Here is an 18972-nt window from a genome sequence, read left to right as displayed (position 1 = left end):
CAGTCACATCTATGGCAAGTGCTACAGGAAGTGTGGGGTGAAATGTCACCTGAGTATCTGGACAAACTGACAGCTAGAATAACAAGGATCTGCAAAGCTGTCATTGCTGCACATGGAGGATTTTTTGATGAGAAATCATTGAAGTAGTTTAAGAAGTTCTGAACATTTTTTTCAAATTGTAATAGTATTTTTTCACATTATTAATGTTCTGACTATACATTGTGATCAGTTAAATGCCACTTTGGTGAATAAAAGCACCAATTTCTTTCCATAAGAGCAAAATCTGTACATTATTCCAAACTTTTGGCCACCAGTATATATATATATATATATATATAAGGAATAATCAGGGTTAAGTACAAGTTAACACTATCGACAGCTTTGTGCCATAATATGTTCACCACAAAAAAATATTTACAACTCGTTCCTCGTTTATTTAAAAATCGTGGTTACAGTAATGTGTTTCAATGGAAGTGAATGGGGCCAGTCAGTAAACATTAAAATACTCACTGTTTCAAAAGTATAGCCACAAGACCTAAACAATATGTGTGTTAACATGATTGTAGTGTGATAAAATTGCTTATAGGGTTTACCTTGTTACGTCATCATGGCAACGAAACTGTAATATTGAATACAATGGATAAGGTTACCAAGCGATTTTATCACTCTAAAATCATGTTAACATGTATAATGTTTAATTCTTGCGGCTTTACTTTTCAAACAGTGAGTAGTTTAACAGTTGAAGACTGGCCCCATTCACTTCCACTGTAAGTGCGTCACTGTAACTGTGATTATTCTTTTAAAAATAAATAAACATGAACCGAGTTGAAAATGTATCAACATTATGCCACAAACGCTTTGAAGAGCGAGGCAGTTTTATTCAGGAGTCATTGTTTTTTTTATTTTTTGTTCTGTATGCCCTCTTGGTTTGGTGTCATGTATTATTTTTATTTTTCAGAGAGTAATTAATGTTAAAATAGCTATTTCTGTATCAAATAATGACAAAAATAATGTTTTAGGATTTAATATTTGAATGGTGAAATAAAGTTTTTTTTTATTTTTTTATGTAATATCTTTGCTTAATTTACATAGACTACTGTGTGGAATACTATATGATATACTGTATAACTCACGCTAGAGCCACATGCTGAGTGAGTTCACTCACAGTCCCACTTTTTATATATATATATATAATAGTCCAAAAATGTCCAAATATAAGGCGACACAACTGTAAGAATGAAACCACACTCTCTTGATCATCAATAAACCTTTATTCTCCAGAAGATAAAGTATTAAAATAAACACAAGTTTTAAAAAAAGTCATTTTAAACAAAGAAACTGTACAAAAATGTTCATATATACTATAGTAGAACTACAGAACAGTCTACTGTCCAAAAAAGGCACTAAATTCTTACATGGGAGATACAGATGATTCAAAACAGAAGTCTTCAAACTCAATAGAATTATTTGATTCAAATTATCTTTAAATTCATACTGTATTATATCCATTTATACAATCGCTTTTATAAGCCAAGAGATTTTCGTGTATAGACATAAGAAAATGCGCCCTGAAAACAAAATAGAAAGCACCCCCCTTAAGATACACGAGTTCACGGAATAAAAACATCCATTGGTCTGGATACAGATACTTAAGACAAGGTAACGAGTCAATCTTGGTATATATTATGTCACTTTTATATCAACACTTGAAGTGATCCTGTTGTTTGGCACATTCTATCTAGTAGAGAGGCAAGAAAATACAACTAATTTTCTTTCTTGCATCCTTGGTTTTTTTCACTTTATTTTGAACAAACTGATTCTTGTTCATGCAGAAATTGAAATACACTCATTAGGATGCTGCAACATACAATATAAACCCCGTTCAACTCATATAAAGGTGAACTCTATCCCTTTTAGAGGCTCTGATAAAATAGTGTTTCTAGAAATTAGTTTCTTGAGAGAAGGGGGTGCTTCATGTTCACAAAATGTATTTGAATCGGACAGGCATCAGGAGACTGCTCTGAACAAAAACAGTAAAAGATCATAAATATCAATTGAATATTTGTACACAGGAAAATAGAGGAAGGACACATAAAAATCAGTGAGTGAAAAGAGGTCTCCTAGAACCTTTTCCCAATAAAACAAGCTACATTTTGGAAACAAGCTTATGTAAGATGAGAGTTAAGACGCCTCTTTAACTATTAACACTGCACAATTATGATGATGTTTTTCACAATAATAATAAAACAAGACAAAGTTTATCATTTTGACCACTGCAGTCTGGAGCCAAAATCTCTTAGGAATGATATCTCGCTTTGATTTCACAGTTCTTACATTTCTAAAAAACAACTAGATGAGAACAGGTGCTTTTGTCTTAACTGAGATTTTGCGAGCAAATATCTGGAAACACAACGTAAAAGCTAAATAAATAGAAACATAAGAATAACATTTATGTAATTTCACTTTGGGTAACTCTAGGCATTTAAGAGTTGTTGTTAACTAGGAAACTAGCAACCTATGAATCGGAAGTATCTTGTAACAGGTAATTTAGAGTCCATGAGACTTTAGATTTTGGGAAGGATAATTTACACGCTTTGGCTGTTATAAACCCACGTCTTTCAAGATTTACATTAAAGATTATGATTTGGTTTCCCCCTTTGTACATGAACAGTATACTTTAAATGAGCGAATCATGAAAACACATTTCCGAGTCATATTTCACCCCAAAATCAAAAAAATACATGCATCCCAAAATTGCACTGCCTGTTTTGCATTATTGCAATTGTTTTTGCTTTGTGGCATTATTTTCCTCCCAAATTCTCATTACTGTAACATGATTAAGTTGAGGTTTCTCAATTTGCAATTCTCTCAATGGTGATTTTCATTACTGTAATACAGAAACTTGTATTAAACACAATAAAATGTAATACAATGATTTTTTTATTATTATTAAAATCAAATTAAAAGGCAGTGCAAGTACTACCCTGATGTATAAACATGTAATGAAAGTTTAGAAAATTACTGAGTGCACCTTTAATTGTCATAAAAGTAATGTTGTAATGTAAAAATATCTTTATGGTCCTAAAAATAGGCTTTGCTTTCTTTATGCAAAATATCATTTCTAGCGCTGTTGTTTTTTTTGTGTTAACTAAGTGCGGTTAATGATATAAAAAATAACCTGTTAAAAGAATTAACACAATTAATCATGTCCCCAGACCATAACATGGAATATTCCTATTTGCCAACCATCGGAGCAATTCAATATTGAAGTACTACCTGTTTTCAGCAGGGAGCAGTAAGCGAAACTCAACAACGCAGCTGTACAGAGAACAAACCACACTCGGGCTTGCTTAACAGTGACAGCACAAGCACAGGGATTTCGAGACCTTTATGATGTGACGCAACCTAAGTGAGATGCTCCAAAAACGCCCATCTGACGCAGGTGTACATTGACGTGTTTGACATTGACAAAAAGCCCTTATGTGGCAGCGGGGGCGTGGTCAAGCGTCCGTCCGGAGAGAGAGAAAGCAGTAAGGGTGTTTGCACCTGAGCTAGATTATGTGTAACACCTGTCTCTAATTCCAGTGAGCATGGGGAGAGCGGCATATAAGCAGCCACACAACCAGCAGAGAGAGAGAGAGAGAGAGAGAGTCTGACACAAGGAAGGCCACGGTGCTCCTGAAGCTGCTACGTTTATCTGTTATGTTTGTGAAGCTGTTGTGTTTAAGTTACTAGTGCCTGTGAAGCTAATGAGTTTGTGAAGTTTTAAAGCATTGAAGTGGTTGATTAAACATGATTTTTCCTGAGCCTGGAAAAACCTGCTTCCCTGTGTTCTCCTTCCCTTCTGTTTCGGTAACTCAGATAACCACTCTGTACAATTGTGGTGAGAAGACTATCATCTCAGAATGCTATTCTGAGATGTGGGTTGGCGCTGTTTTGGCGGCACGAGGGGGACCTATACTGCAGCGAAAGCCAATCACATATCTGCCCAAATTTAGATATGCCTATCTTATTGTAATTCTTTTGTCTGTATTTTGCCCATTAACACTCTTTTATACACCCATCTTTGCAGTCGTATCAGTGTCATCATAAAATACAATACAAGGATGAAATCGGCGCATATTATGGCCACGTGTTAGCTCAATAGCTCCATGAATTCAGAACATAAACAAGACAAGCTAAACATTTTCTACTGCAAATATATTACTTTAAATCATTGAGTGGTTAAAACAGCTTCTTTTACTGATATCATGTGAATTCTACTCATAGAATGAGGCATAAAGTCATTAGTAACACATTTTAATGTCACACTAGTTAAGGTTTTACATGTATGTCCTCAGATTTAAATGCTCCTCTAAACACCACCTACAGTGTTGTGGCGGATGTCTGAATGTACGCAAACAGTATACTGTTGCTCAGATGTTTCAAACTTCTTTTTACCCCTGAAAGAAGAACTAAGAAGAACTTCCCCTGAAGTATATCGAGGCTGTGAGGGATAGACTACATCTCTTAAATGGCACACACGGTATAAAGCTGTAAAAAGCTCACGTCTGATTTTTTACAACTCATGTTGTCTGTAGTTTGTCTACTGAATGTTCTTGGAAAGGTGTTTTTTCAATGTTTTGTCTGTGGAACGATCCAAAAACACTTGAAACTGCAAGTGCAGCCCATCGAAGAGACTGTACGTCTATCCTTCACAGCCTCTTTGTCATTCCCATCAAAGATGGCACTGCTGTGAATAATGTCTATGTGCTTATTTATCATAAAAGTAATGTTGTAATGCAAAAAAATTGCCCCAAAAATAGGCTTAATTTTCTTCATGCAAAACATAATTCCACTTTTCTTTTGATTTTGTGGGAAAATGTGACTCAGTCATGTTCTTAACAGGTTTCATAAGATTCACCCAAAAACTGCAGTTTGATTAAATGACTTTTAAGAGAAAATGGAAACTTCAAACCAGTCGACTGAGGACATTTGTAGAGGAAATGAACGTTTTAAAACCTATCGCTCCATCGTGGATTCCAGAGCAACAAAGTACAACTTTAACATATTGATATCAGCCTCACCTCCTGAAATACAGCTACAGCCTGAGAACAATGAATATGTTTACTGATGCACACAGACAGGAAGCACACGAAACATTATACTAGTTACTGGACTGGAATGAGGTACAAGGTTCGGGTCAGCATCTGAGTTCTGCAATGGTTCCGGAAACTCTTAAAGATGGGCCCAAAATTGTGGAATGACCTTCAACTTGTCAGTGTTCTTGTAGAGAGCATGTATTATTTAACTCTGGCTTTTATGTTTAGTGGTTCAGCAGGAGTGTAGGTTGCAGGTGATATTCAATTCTAAAAGCTTGAGACAGAGCGTTGTTTTGGTCATAGCATTAGCAGACCTCTGGCCCATACACACCGCTGCAAACACACTCACACACCTCTATCCTCTTCATCTCTATCAGTCATCATCCAATGCTTCTGTTTTGATTTCACTGGCCACACCTCCTGGGTGGGACAGGGCGAGGATGCTGTGATTAACAGCTGCCATCTCTACGGCGAGAGAGATGGGGTCTTGGTGGTCTAAGTGATTGGCACCGTCATCCTAGAAGGGAAACAGATTGAGCAGATTAGATTTTAGAGGGACAGTTCACCAGAAATGGTGCATTCACATCATGTTGGAATTACAGTAATTACGAGTTTCCAAATAATAATAGTATCTGTTTAATATTTTAGTAAAACTCGTTATTACAATAGGGATATTTGGATATAGAAGCCTTTGACTTCTCCCACTTGACCATTGTCAAAATGGTTGCGACTTCAGCCGTTAAAGGTAGTTGCGTAGCTATCGTTACACATTTGACCATTTTATGTAACTTTAATCCATCCAAGATGTGTATGACTTTCCTTCTTCAGCAGAACCAAGTAAACAGGTGCCATTAGACTGCTGGCTATTTGACAGTCCAAAAGTCATATTTAGGCAGCATAAAATTAATCCACACGAATCGTTAATTAAAACTTTATTAATGCCAGCAGTCGATGTATCAGTGATGTAAGCGCAATGGCGTGTTCATGTGAGAAGTCGGAAGCGTGCACCTTGTATACAACAAAGGAACGAACGTCACGCGAGAGTTAGGTAGTTTCAAACAATAATCCAGCGCTGAGTGGAAGCACCGATTTAAAGTTAAAAATGTTTTAGTTATCGATTTGTTTCTTACACCAACATATCGGTTTGCTTCAGAAGACATTAATTGATCGACTGGAGTCTTGTGGATTACTTTTATGCTGCCTAAATATGTCTTTAGGACTGTCAAATAGCCAACAGACTGATGACACCTGTTTACTTGCATTGCATTGCCAAAAAGAGCTGAAATGTGCTTATAAAAATCTTCACTTCAGTTCTGCTGAAGGAGGAAAGTCATACACATCTGGGATGGCTTAAAGGTGAGTAAATCATGAGAGAATTTAAATGTTTGGGCGAACTAACCCTTTAAAGGAATATTTAAGTTCAATTGGCAGAATTTGGGGTATAATGTTGATAACTACATAAAATATTTGACTGAAAAAAAAAAAAAATTTCAGTGGAAGTGAATATAAAAATTCTCACAGTTTCAAAAGTATAGCCACAAGACGTAAACAATATGCATGATTTTAGTGTGATAAAATCGCTTGCTAACCTTTTCTGTTAAATGTTATTTCCAACATTACAACTTCGTTGCCATGACGACGCATGCTGGTAAATCCTGTAAGTGATTTTATTCCATTAAAATGGTGTAAAACAGAGATTTTAAATCACACTTCAATGATATTAACATGTATATTGTTAACGTCTTGTGGCTATAATTTTGAAACTGTGAATTTTAACATTTATGGGCCATACCCATTCACTTAGCTGTGATTTTTACAAAAAACGAGATGAGTCGAAAATATTTTCTGTGGTAATCAAATTTATGACACAAATGCTTTTAATTGGGGGCCTGGGTAGCTCAGCGAGTAAAGACGCTGACTACCACCCCTGGAGTCGCGAGTTTGAATCCAGGGCGTGCTGTGTGACTCCAGTCAGGTGTCCTAAGCAACCAAATTGGCCCGGTTGCTAGTGAGGGTAGAGTCACCTCCTCGTGGTCGCTATAATGTGGTTCTCGCTATCGGTGGGGCACGTGGTGAGTTGTACTTGGATGCCGCAGAGAATAGCATGGGCCTCCACACGCGTTACATCTCCATGGTAACACACTCAACAAGCCACGTGATAAGATGCGCGGATTGACGGTCTCAGACGCAGAGGCAACTGAGATTCGTCCTCCACCACCCGGATTGAGGCGAGTCACTACGCCACCACGAACACTTAGAGCGCATTGGGAATTGGCCATTCCAAATTGGGGAGAAAAGGGGAGAAGAATTTTTTAAATAAAATGCTTTTAAGCTTAACTTGTATTGAACCCGAAACAATCCTTTAATCTAAATGAATTTTTCTTGTGTATACCTGTGTTGGTGAGGTGGGCTCCAGTCGGTAGTAACCAAAGGGTCTGTTCACACCTCTCTTTTCAAAATAGGAAACATCACAACCCTGTCATAGAGATTAGATGAGCTATATCAGTAGAGTCTGCAGAGAATCTATGATCTTTAATTCACTGAAAGGCCTATTCACACTATGTGTTTTATATTAGGTATCTTTGACTACTATGAACTTAAGCATTTGATACAATGTACTTATTATGTACATATGTGTTGTTGGATGGTACTTGCATTAAAGAACCTGCATTTAATCACATCTGTAGTTACACTGTTAACCTAACCCCAACTGTCAAACGGGTTGTATTAAAGCATGTGAATGACTTAAGCACGATTAGCTTTATTCATGTATGCAAACTTTTCTCAGAGAAACACTCAAATTCACATTCACTGGGCTTTGAGCTGTATAAGCAGAACAAATATGTGCAAATCGTTCGTAAATCCATTCTTAAGTAAACTGACGCATGCAAATGGTTTAATGAAAGATTTACAAACTAATTTGTTCTGCTTGTAAAAATGACGCCCAGTGTGAACAGTTTGTTAAAAAAAAAAAATAGCTTGAATTTTTTAATCTGCAATTTGCGCAGTTCAGGGTTATTCTAGTTTTGAAAATTTCACTAAATTCAAACTCCCCTTTTTATTTTTGCTTTTTTAGTTAAAAATACTGTTTTTTTTTTTTGTTTTTTTTTTGGAGGGCTAGATTTCATAATAGTTTTCATTAAGGATAACTTTGATGCCTCTTTGTCACATTGCTCTTGGTGTGAATAGAAAGACCAATAAATAATGAGTGCAACTGTCTCGGTACTCCCTGGATCCTTTTCTATTTTATTAATAGTTCACAAATTATGCATATTTTATTACCTGCTCATTGTAGTCATTAGCGTCGATGTCATCACTGTTGGAGTGTCCTCCAGGACTCTGCACGTCTATTCCGTGATTCTCCAAGATTGTGGCTTCTTGGAAAAAAGACCCTGTCATGAAACATCTGAAGCTCTTTAAAAACCACTACCACAACAAACCAACATTCATAAACCATTTACTGCCAGTAAACCCCTCACTGATTAGAATAAGTTTGTGGATAAAATAATTATAATTGTGTCTATAACACAGTACTAAATGAGGAGTGACTGAAACACAGTACCAATATTGGCTCTCCTCTTGATCTCTTTGCGTCGGTTGGCAAACCAGTTGTACACTTTTAAGGACGTGACTCTCTCCAAATCAGACAACTTCTTTCCTAGAAAAGACAAACAAGACTAGAAGCTCAGAATAATTACAAAATTGTAAATTTAAAATGTCCAGATCTAGTTACACCAGCAATTTCTACCTGGTTTTTGAATAACAGCATTGCAGGCGTTGGCGATCTCCTCTCGTTTGGCTTCATCTGGATATTGATTATCACTGAAATAACTGAGGAAAAAAAAAACATTTTAGTTGCAAAATGGATATGATAATATTTATTTTTCCAGCACTGAAATCTGATTTGATGAGCCCTGTTTAAAGCAGTTGTCATACGGGTTTGACTGTTTTGTCTCTCTCCTGTTTTTCTCTACTTTACTCGTCTCTCTCTCTGTCTGACCTCTCCATCACAGCGAGACATTCCTTCCTCCAGGTGAATCGACTGCCTCTGCGCAGACGGAAGCTGCCGGGGGTGGAGCATATAGGGGGCGGGGTTTGACGCCACTCCATCTCATCCACAGATATAGGGGCGGCCCGCATGTTTAGTGTGGCACCTGAAAATAAAAACAGCAAACAAAATAAAAACATTATAATCATTTTTGCCATGTAATATGATGCAAAATGATTGGTCTATGAAGATCTGCTGACCTACAGTAAATTCTAAACAAGCATATCAACACTTGGTTTAATAGCAATTTTCGTCCTGTACCTCACACATAGCTATTGTATGGCGAAAGAGTTTTGCATTCCCTCGAAATAAGTTTTGCGTTCCCTCGCAATAGTTTTGCATTCCCTCGCAATACGTTTGTGTTCCCTCTAAACAGTTTTGCATTCCCTCGAAATACATTTGCGTTCCCTTGCAATACGTTTGCGTTCCCTCTAAAAAGTTTTGCATTCCCTCGCAATAGTTTTGCGTTCCCTCGCAATACGTTTGCGTTCCCTCTAAACAGTTTTGCGTTCCCTCGAAATACGTTTGCGTTCCCTTGCAATACGTTTGCGTTCCCTCTAAAAAGTTTTGCATTCCCTCGCAATAGTTTGCATTGCCTCGCAATACGTTTTGCGTTCTCTTGAAATAAGTTTTGCATTCCTTCGAAATAGTTTTGTGTTCCCTCTAAATAGTTTTGTGTTCCCTCTAAATAGTTTTGCGTTCCCTCTAAATAGTTTTGCTTTCCCTCGCAATACATTTGCGTTCCCTCGCAATACGTTTGCGTTCTCTCTAAATAGTTTTGCGTTCCCTCGCAATACGTTTTGCATTGCCTCGCAATACGTTTTGCATTGCCTCGCAATACGTTTTGCGTTCTCTTGAAATAAGTTTTGCATTCCATCGAAATAGTTTTGTGTTCTCTCTAAAAAGTTTTGTGTTCCCTCGCAATAGTTTTGCGTTCCCTCGCAATACGTTTTGCGTTCCTTCGAAATAGTTTTGTGTTCCCTCGAAATAGTTTTGCGTTCCCTCGCAATACGTTTGCGTTCTCTCGCAATACGTTTGCGTTCTCTCGCAATACGTTTCGCGTTCCCTTGCAATACGTTTCGCGTTCCCTCGAATTAAGTTTCGCGTTGCCTCGAAATAGTTTTGCGTTCCCTTGAAATAAGTTTTGCATTCCTTCGAAATAGTTTTGTGTTCCCTCTACATAGTTTTGCTTTCCCTCGCAATAGTTTGCGTTCCCTCGCAATACGTTTCGCATTCCCTCGCAATACGTTTCGCACTCCCTCTCAATAAGTTTCGCGCTCCCTCTCAATAAGTTTCGCGCTCCCTCGCAATAAGTTTTGCATTGCCTCGCAATAGTTTTGCGTTCCCTCGAAATAAGTTTTGCGTTCCCTCGAAATAAGTTTTGCATTCTAAAGTGTTACCACAATATTACTATAGTAAAACCATAGTTAAACAATGGTAATTGCACAGTAAAACCATGATACCCACAAAATTATGATTACCATAACTTTCATTTTCCTGTATTATCACTTATTGCGAGGGCACGCAAAACTATTTCAGAAAACAAATTCCTGCCCAATTCTCTCAGGGGCTCCGTAAAAATCTGACCTTTTGTGTTCTACAGAAGACAGAAAGCCGTATGGATTTGGAACGACATTATGGTGAGTAAATTATGTCAGATTTTTTTTTTTTTTTTTTTTTTTAACTGTTCCTTGAAGTAAATACTTGTTTCACTTCAACGATGACTTAAATTAATCTGACTTTTCAGCTGAAGCAGACACATGTGACTGGAGATTTATTTTCAAAGATCTGTGCTTTGATGTCAAACTCAGTTACCAAAATCAAATGCCTTTACTCTCTATTTAAAACACAAAAACGAAGATAAAGGTGATTGATACCAGGCGTTGTCTTCTCGAGCTGATACCAGCGGTAGAAAGCTCGTTTCTTCTGTTCACTGAGATCTGAGCCCTGCTGGAGAAGCCAGTGAGAGATTCGGCTCTGACTGATACCTGAGAGAGAGAACAAATTTCATTTATGAAAAGATTACTTATATTAATTCTTCTGCACAACAGTGGGTTATTTGAGCAGTAAAGTTGTCTAAATCCTCCTTTTAGAGGTGGAACTACTATTCGAGAATAATTAGAATAAAAATGTGAATATTCTTTGAACCTCTGGTTATACGCATCTGCCCCACATAAACGCACTTTGCGGATGTGTCATGAACAGTATATCAATTAATATCGGTGTATATCAATTATAATGTCCATTGTGCTTACACATGAAATAAATTCTCTCTCAGCTAATGCTGTTAATTATACAGGGGACCTTCTAACTAGGTACAGTATGAAAATATACATTTTATAAATTATATTTAGTTTTTTTTATCATTTTGTTCAGATTTTAGTTTTTTAAAAATGCACAAATCTATGTATTCCATCAATAAATATGATACTGTATTACATATATAATATTTTTTTTACATTATAATGTTTAAAACAAAATGTATACTATTTACAAGTATTTACATTGATTTGTAAAACACATGCTAAAAATCCATACTGCCTCTTTAAGAAATCCTTCAGTTCTCTAAAGAGCGTCTGTAAATGAGTGCATATTAACAAGAGAGGACTCAAATGGCTTCTTTACCTCATCTGTGCAATTCGTGACTAGAATTCGATGTTTTTGTTTTGTTGTTTTTGATCAAAAATTGACTGTAAACAAAAAGGATATTAAAAGAGACATTATTCAATGAAAAATGCATTGGGTGGATCTCGTTTTTGAACACACATTACACGTAACAAGTCAAATCAAACTTACTCTTAACATGCAGTGAAAGGATGCTGAACAACTTCTCTTCTATACTACCCAATCACTGCCGAGTAAAATCTGAATATTTACCAGCCGGTGGATAATCACAAAAAGTTTCAGTTGCATAGTGCAAAATTTGTTCTCATATTGTATTGAGATTTACTTGCATATAGTAAAAGATCGATCTTGGGATTTAAGAATCCATATTGAGATGTTTCATCGCGAAGCATTGGAAAATCAATATTTTACCCAGTCCTAAAAGGTACCATGTTTACATGCTTTTGTTGATCATGTCAGGAGTTGAACTATTGGAATTAACTTTGCACATAAAAGTTACAGTATGTTATCAACTTTATAAAACTAGTCTCAAGTTAACACATATAATGTTTTCAAAGACTTGTAACTTTGGAAACTGTATTTTTAAACATTTATTCAAGTGCAATGCCCTAATTTCCCCATAGACTTCCATTGTAAGTACATTACTGTAAATGCCATTTTTACAAACTGGGGAACAAATTGAAATTTTTCTGTGATAAATGATGGCAGGTCACAAATGATGTCCATACTATAGATCTTAACTTATAGTGAACATTCTTTTAAGCTATAATGTTATTCTAGGTGGATAGATTTAGAAGACTAGAAATACAAAAAACACTGGAATTGACCCTTTTCACATTTCCGGGTTTGGAATGCGGAAGTAAACTAGTGCGTTAAACTTCTATGGTGATGAATGGGAGACCACAGCAAATACATACGACTTTCAAAAAGAGGAAAAAATAGAGAGAAATGGATTATGTCAGTCAGATGAGAGAAATGCCAAAAATTTACTGTCACTTCCTCAGCAGCTATAGTTGAAATCCCATCACAGCAGTGGTGACTAGTATGTTACATTAATGAAAGGGTAACATAACAAAGTATAGCAATACACACAGATGAGCTAAAACATTATGACCACTAACAGGTGAAGCTAATAACGCTGATCTTCTCCCAACAAGGCCATATGTCAAGGTCTGGGTAGATTAGATGGTGAGCAAACAATCAGTTCTCGTAGTCAACATGTTAAATACAGGAGAAATGGGCAGGAGTAAAGACCTGAGCAACTTTGACAAGGGCCAAATTGTTATGGTCAGACGACTGGGTCAGAACATCTATGAAACGGCAAGGCTTGTGGGGTGCTCCCGGTCAGTATTGGTGAATACCTACCAAAGTGGTCCGAGGAGGGACAAACCACAAACCAGTGACAGGGTGTTTGGCGCCCAAGGGTCATCGATGCGCTAGGGCAACGAAGGCTATCCCATCTGGTCCGAACCAACAGAAGGTCTACTGTGGCACAACTCACAGAAAAATTGTATGATGGTTACGGGTGGAATGTGTCACAACACAGCGCATCGCACCCTGCTGTGTATGGGGCAGCGTAGCCACAGACTGGTCAGAGTGCCCATGATGACCCCTGTGTACCATCGAAAGCACCTACAATGGGCATGCAAGCGTCGAAACTGGACTTTGGAGCAGTGCAAGAAGATCGCCTGGTCCGATGAGTCCCGTTTTCTTTTACATCACACGGACGGCCGTGTATGTGTGCGCCGTTTACCTGGGGAAGTGATGGCACCAGGATGCACTGTGGGAAGACGACAAGCCACTAGGAGTGAGTGTGATGCTCTGGGCAATGTTCTGCTGGGACACCCGGGATCCGGCTATTCATGTGGATGTCAATTTGACAAGTGCCACCTACCTAAACATCATTGGAGACCAGGTACACCACTTCATGGCAGTGGTATTCCTTGATGGCAGTGGCCTCTTTCAGCAGGATAATGCGCCCTGCCACACTGCACACATTGTTCAGGAATGGTTTGAGGAACATGATGAAGAGTGCAAGGTATTGCCCTGGCCTCCAAATTCCCCAGATCTCAAACCAATTGAGCGTCTGTGGGATATGCTGGACCAACAAGTCCGATCCACGGCGGCTCCACCTCGCAACTTACAAGACTTGAAGAATCTGCTGCTAATGTCTTGGTGCCAGATACCACAGGACACCTTCAGGGGTCTTGAATAGTCCATGCCTCGGCAGGTCGGCGCTGTTTTGGCGGCACGTGGAAGACCAACAGCATATTAGGCAGGTGGTCATAATGTTTGGCTCATCAGTGTTTACAGGTATATGTACATTTAAATTATTTAAAAATTGATAATAAAGTTTGCAAGATTAACACTGTTACATTTAGGTAAAAACTTGTCACAAAACTGCTATCATCAGAGTGAGATGTATGAAGGTTATGGCAGACTGACCTGTGACCTGAGCCACCACAGCCTGTGAGATGCGTCTGTTGCCCAGGAAAGCTTTGATTTCCTCCTTCACCAGAGTGCTGTCCCGCCTGCACACATAACAGGGTGCAAACATGACAGCTGCAAATCAATACGACAACATCATGACGTATGTGAGCATTCAGTTATTCGCCTTATGGGAGAATGAGTCATGTAAAGCTACATTGATGCATCAAGACACATTGTGCCAGGTTTGACATCGATGAAACCAGACGCCATCAGTTCTTGTCTCGTAACCGAAAGAGATACTCCAAATTTGAATATATAGAAATGCATAAGAGATTTGAGAGCTTTGGAGATTTTCAGTTAATAATGACTTCAACTTTGTTCTATTCCTCACACAAAGCTATCGTATAGTTTCAGACATTTGGAATATAACACACAAGTTGTATGGATTACAGCTATGGTGCTTTATTTGTCTCATGGATTTTGCCGATACCGAAAACTAAGGTGACTAAGGCTGATAACCGATTAATCGGCCAAAAGGTTTTAAATTTCGATTTAAAGAACGTTAAAAAAAGGTCTTTCCTATGGATGCACGATATATCGGTGGCCGATATATATTATTGGCCAATAAAGGGGAAAATAAAAATATTATTATAGCACCGATAATGGAATTACCACCGATTTTTGCCAATAATTTGTTATGGTTTATGGCTCTGATAAAACTAAAATAAAATAGAAATAATCATAAAAATTATTTTGTTTTCGTTTTTGTTGCGATATGTTTCTTAAACCTCTAAACACTTTATTAGCTCTCCGGAGATATGTGCAACTGGATATTATTGCCTCTCCGTGTATTACCTTAACATGAATATGCCACTAGGTGGCGACAGCACTAACAGATGGCCTTTTGACCTCATATATTAGCAAAAGACAGCGGGAGGGAATCACTACAGTACTTCATGGAGAAAAGCAAAACGGGAAGAAAACGCGCTAGGCGTGTCTGGGGACTTTTACAATTATGACACATCAGCTGACAAGTCACAGTGTTTGGTGGTTGTTGGCAGCAATGTATGTGGCTGTAATGGGTAAGGGATGGGCAAGGAGGAGGCGAGAACTGGCAGAAAAGTCAACGTAAACTTAAATGACAAACTCAACTTAAAACAACATAAAACAAACATAAACACACACACACAGCGGCTGTGTGTGTCTTTCTCTCTCTCGAACTGGCGTCTCCGGCTCCCCTTTATCTCCCTCTCCCGCTGAATAGTTGACTCAGCGCCAGCCGTGCACCCTCACGGCCTGGCCACGCCCTCCTCCTCATCACAGTGGCACATTTTTAAAAGGAAAAAAATCCAACAAATTTAAAGGTACACTTACAAACAATGCATAAAGAAGTCTATAAAGTGTTCCTGGAGCGGGAGAAAGACACTACTAGTAGTGTGATGCGAGGCACTGGGCTACATCAACAGACATTAAAGGCCTGTTTTAAGAAGTCTGATACATGCTCAACTGACTCCCTAGAATACCACACGTGTTAGACGGCCCTGGTACAGATGTTCATCGACACAGGCATTTCTACCCAGCTCTGCCAGTCTGCATCATTTCATCTGTTCAATTCAACCCTTGACCCGAAATTCAAAACACCTGGGGCAGCCAGGGTGAACAGTCTTTATTAATGCAAAAATGGATAAAGCTCGAGGATATTGTAAAAGAAGCATGGAAGCTGACATTGTGCATTAATGGTTGGAGTAAGAAGTGTTTAACTGCCTCGATTTTAGACATTTCAGTATGCTTTTTCCACCCACCCACAGACCAAGTGCATCATGTTTTATTAAATTTGCATTGGGCAGAGCACCCTCATACTGGGGAGATGATTGCCCAGTGCGTAACTGACACGTTGACCAAATGGAGTATAGAGGACAAAAAAGTGATGCTTGTCACAGACAATGGGTCTAACATGGTCAAAGCCATTAAGCTGATTGGAGAGAAGAGAGAAGCATGGAATTTCGGTCACACAGAGCTCAAACTAAATGACTTGGATGATGTTGATTCAGAGTACTCCAACACCGATGCTGTCGAGGAGGAGGGTAAGGATTATATAATATAAATAATTATCTCTAATAAATCTAAGACTGATGAGATTTATTGTTGAATCATTTATTTAGAATTTATTCATATTTATTATGCTTTAATTCTAAGTTTTTATTAAATTACCAAGCAAAAATGTACAAATTGTCAAGGCCATATCCAGTATTATATGTATGTACATGATTAATCAAATTGCATGTTTTTAGTATTGGGGGTTATATACAAATTAAGCTCTGTTAACAGCATGTGTGATTGACATAATTCCTGTTCATTAAGTTTAATATACAGTACTGTGCAAAAGTTTTAGGCACTTGTGAAAAATGTTGCATAGTGAGGATGTCTTCAAAAATAATGCCATAAATAGTTTTCATTTATCACTTAATGTCATACAAAGTCCAGTAAACATGAAAAAGCTAAATCAATATTTGGTGTGACCACCTTTGCCTTTAAAACAGCACCAATTCTCCTAGATACACCTGGACACAGTTTTTCTTGGTTGTTGGCAGATAGGATGTTTCAAGCTTCTTGGAGAATTCGTCACAGTTCTTCTATTTAGTCTGTCTCAATTGCTTCTGTCTCTTTATGTAATCTCAGACTGACACGATGTTCAGTGGGGGGCTTTGTGGGGGCCATGACATCTGTTGCAGGGCTCCCTGTTCTTCTATTCTAATCTTTTCTATTTGCAAAAGTAATGTTTGGGAGTCTAACATTTATATTTCCTATTGACACACTAAAGCTGAAGATATAAATAACCATCTTAAGACAAATGCTTTTGTGAAACATCTTAAGTGCCTAAAACTTTTGCACAGTACTGTATGTAAACAGTTCTTTAGTTGTGCGAGTGGCATGCTGCCAGTGTCATGCTAAGGTGTTTTTTCCCAAGTAGCCTAAACATTCAATTAAAATGGACCTATATTACTTTCTTAATGCACGTTACTGGTTTTATTGTGAATGAATAACATTTACAGATTAATCAGAGTTATTCCATTTCACATTATCTTTAAATGTTATTGGTATTCTGAAATATCTGGTGCACAATTGTCCAATAGGCATATATGAGTATGCCATATATGCTGTCGACAGAGCTTAAGCGGTATTTGGACCTATTTTCAGCTTTAGTGTGTCAATAGGAAATATAAATGTTAGACTCCCAAACATTAGTTTTGCAAATAGAAAAGATTAGAATAGAAGAACAGGGAGCCCTGCAACAAATTGAAAAAAGAATTTTTCAAGATAGCTGCACGCTAGTTTCTCTGGCGCATAAGGTGAATACAGTGGAACTGTTAAGCATGAGCGCTGTAGTAAGCGTCTGTGAAACACACAAACCACCGCTGCACACAGTCTGGCTGCTATCATACATTTTGCACCATGTAAACTACGTTTTGTGTTATCCTTCCCTTACTATAGATTAAAATATTCTGGTTTAAAATCAAATCCTGTTTTTAAAGTGTGCAACAGGTAAGTCAAGGTTTAACAAATTAACACAAGTCAACAACTACACACTGTTCTTGTATTCAATGAAGAGTTGTATAATAATCATTAGAGGAAATTGTAATTAGTAACTTTAATAGAACTCATTTTATAACTTTTTTTGTAGATCACATTCATAAATACATAGAAAGAGTCACAGATGGCAGTGCAAAATATGCTGTGCTTGATCAAGCAAAAAGACATTAGCCTGCAGTTTTAATTTCTTCATATAGTTTGTCTAACTCACCCTCACATTTGATATCCATGATGTCTCCACTGCATATCTTTTTCTACACCCATTCATTTACTGTAAAGCATACAGTATAGGCTATTAACAATTCTTTTGCGTGTTGTGATGAGCGCTCGCGCTGTGCTCGAGCGGGAGCCTGCCTCGACAAAAAGCGAATCAGACACGCCCACCAGGCACTTTCCTTTCATCTTTTGAATCAACTGTTTTCCTTCAAACACGTGTCTTTGTGTCTAAACAATGGCATCTCTTGTCAACTGACACTATTACATTGTTTAGACTTGGTATTAACATCCATCATGGGAGATCCGATCAGTGGACAGCACTAAATACAGGTGCAAACGGGTCCGAAATGTACAGGTCGGCGAGAAGATGAGCTTAATTACCATATAAAAAGTACCCGTCTTCTGGTTAATTTCACTCCCTGTTTGAGAGTAAAAGAAGCACATATGGTCGGCTTGATGTACTGGTAGATAGAGGTTCGTCGTGTTACGCACTACACAGTACTTTTGCTTTGAAGTATTTGGATATTGTACAAGTGTTGTCTTCCTCCCAACTGCTGGGTACAGGGAAAAAGCCAAAATGCACATATATTTCAGGTTCAAGTTTTGGCTGTGGTAGCAAGAGTCTCATCTAATTTAAATGCGGTGGTCCACTACTGCTCAGGTGATTGAAAGCCATTTCGTCACGTGATAGGCTGCACTCAAACTTGCAGTTTGCTGCAGTATCGATATGGGTACAGCTGAATCGATACACGCATCGGCAAGAAGCACATGACGATATATTGCTGAATCGATATTTTGAACAAAGCTCTAATCGGTAGCTAGCAGTTACTAATTATTTTTTATTTTAGAAAATAATATGGTAAAAATCTAAATTATACTCTGTCTACAGATACCGCGGCTCCACCCCACAATCACTACTGTGTAGACTCCAAATGACGTCATCAGCGCAAGATGGCAGCGCCCGTTTCCAGGATATTTTGG

General features: G+C 37.9%; 1 protein-coding gene across 6 annotated transcripts in view; it reads right to left on the bottom strand.

Annotated features, from left to right (window-relative positions):
• Positions 1 to 1252: 1252 nt before the first annotated feature.
• The window catches only part of LOC127409672 (homeobox-containing protein 1-like), a 32108-nt gene continuing 14388 nt past the window's right edge, over positions 1253 to 18972 (bottom strand). The window contains exons 3-10 of one of the 6 annotated variants that reach the window (XM_051644405.1): positions 14200 to 14285; positions 11007 to 11117; positions 9082 to 9235; positions 8830 to 8912; positions 8644 to 8739; positions 8364 to 8473; positions 7474 to 7557; positions 1253 to 5598 (exon numbers count right to left, since the gene is read on the bottom strand). In XM_051644405.1, coding sequence (XP_051500365.1) covers positions 5455 to 5598; positions 7474 to 7557; positions 8364 to 8473; positions 8644 to 8739; positions 8830 to 8912; positions 9082 to 9235; positions 11007 to 11117; positions 14200 to 14285 — 868 coding nt within the window. In that variant the 3' untranslated portion in view covers positions 1253 to 5454. The remainder of the gene's footprint in view (positions 5599 to 7473; positions 7558 to 8363; positions 8474 to 8643; positions 8740 to 8829; positions 8913 to 9081; positions 9236 to 11006; positions 11118 to 14199; positions 14286 to 18972) is intronic. The other 5 variants (XM_051644406.1, XM_051644407.1, XM_051644408.1 and 2 more) reach the window with 5 other exon arrangements.

This window comes from Myxocyprinus asiaticus, chromosome 19 (assembly GCF_019703515.2).
Source record: "Myxocyprinus asiaticus isolate MX2 ecotype Aquarium Trade chromosome 19, UBuf_Myxa_2, whole genome shotgun sequence".
Taxonomy (NCBI): Eukaryota; Metazoa; Chordata; class Actinopteri; order Cypriniformes; family Catostomidae; genus Myxocyprinus; species Myxocyprinus asiaticus.
The sequence above is the reverse complement of the archived record's forward strand: the minus strand, read 5'-3'. Positions and strand labels throughout refer to the sequence as shown.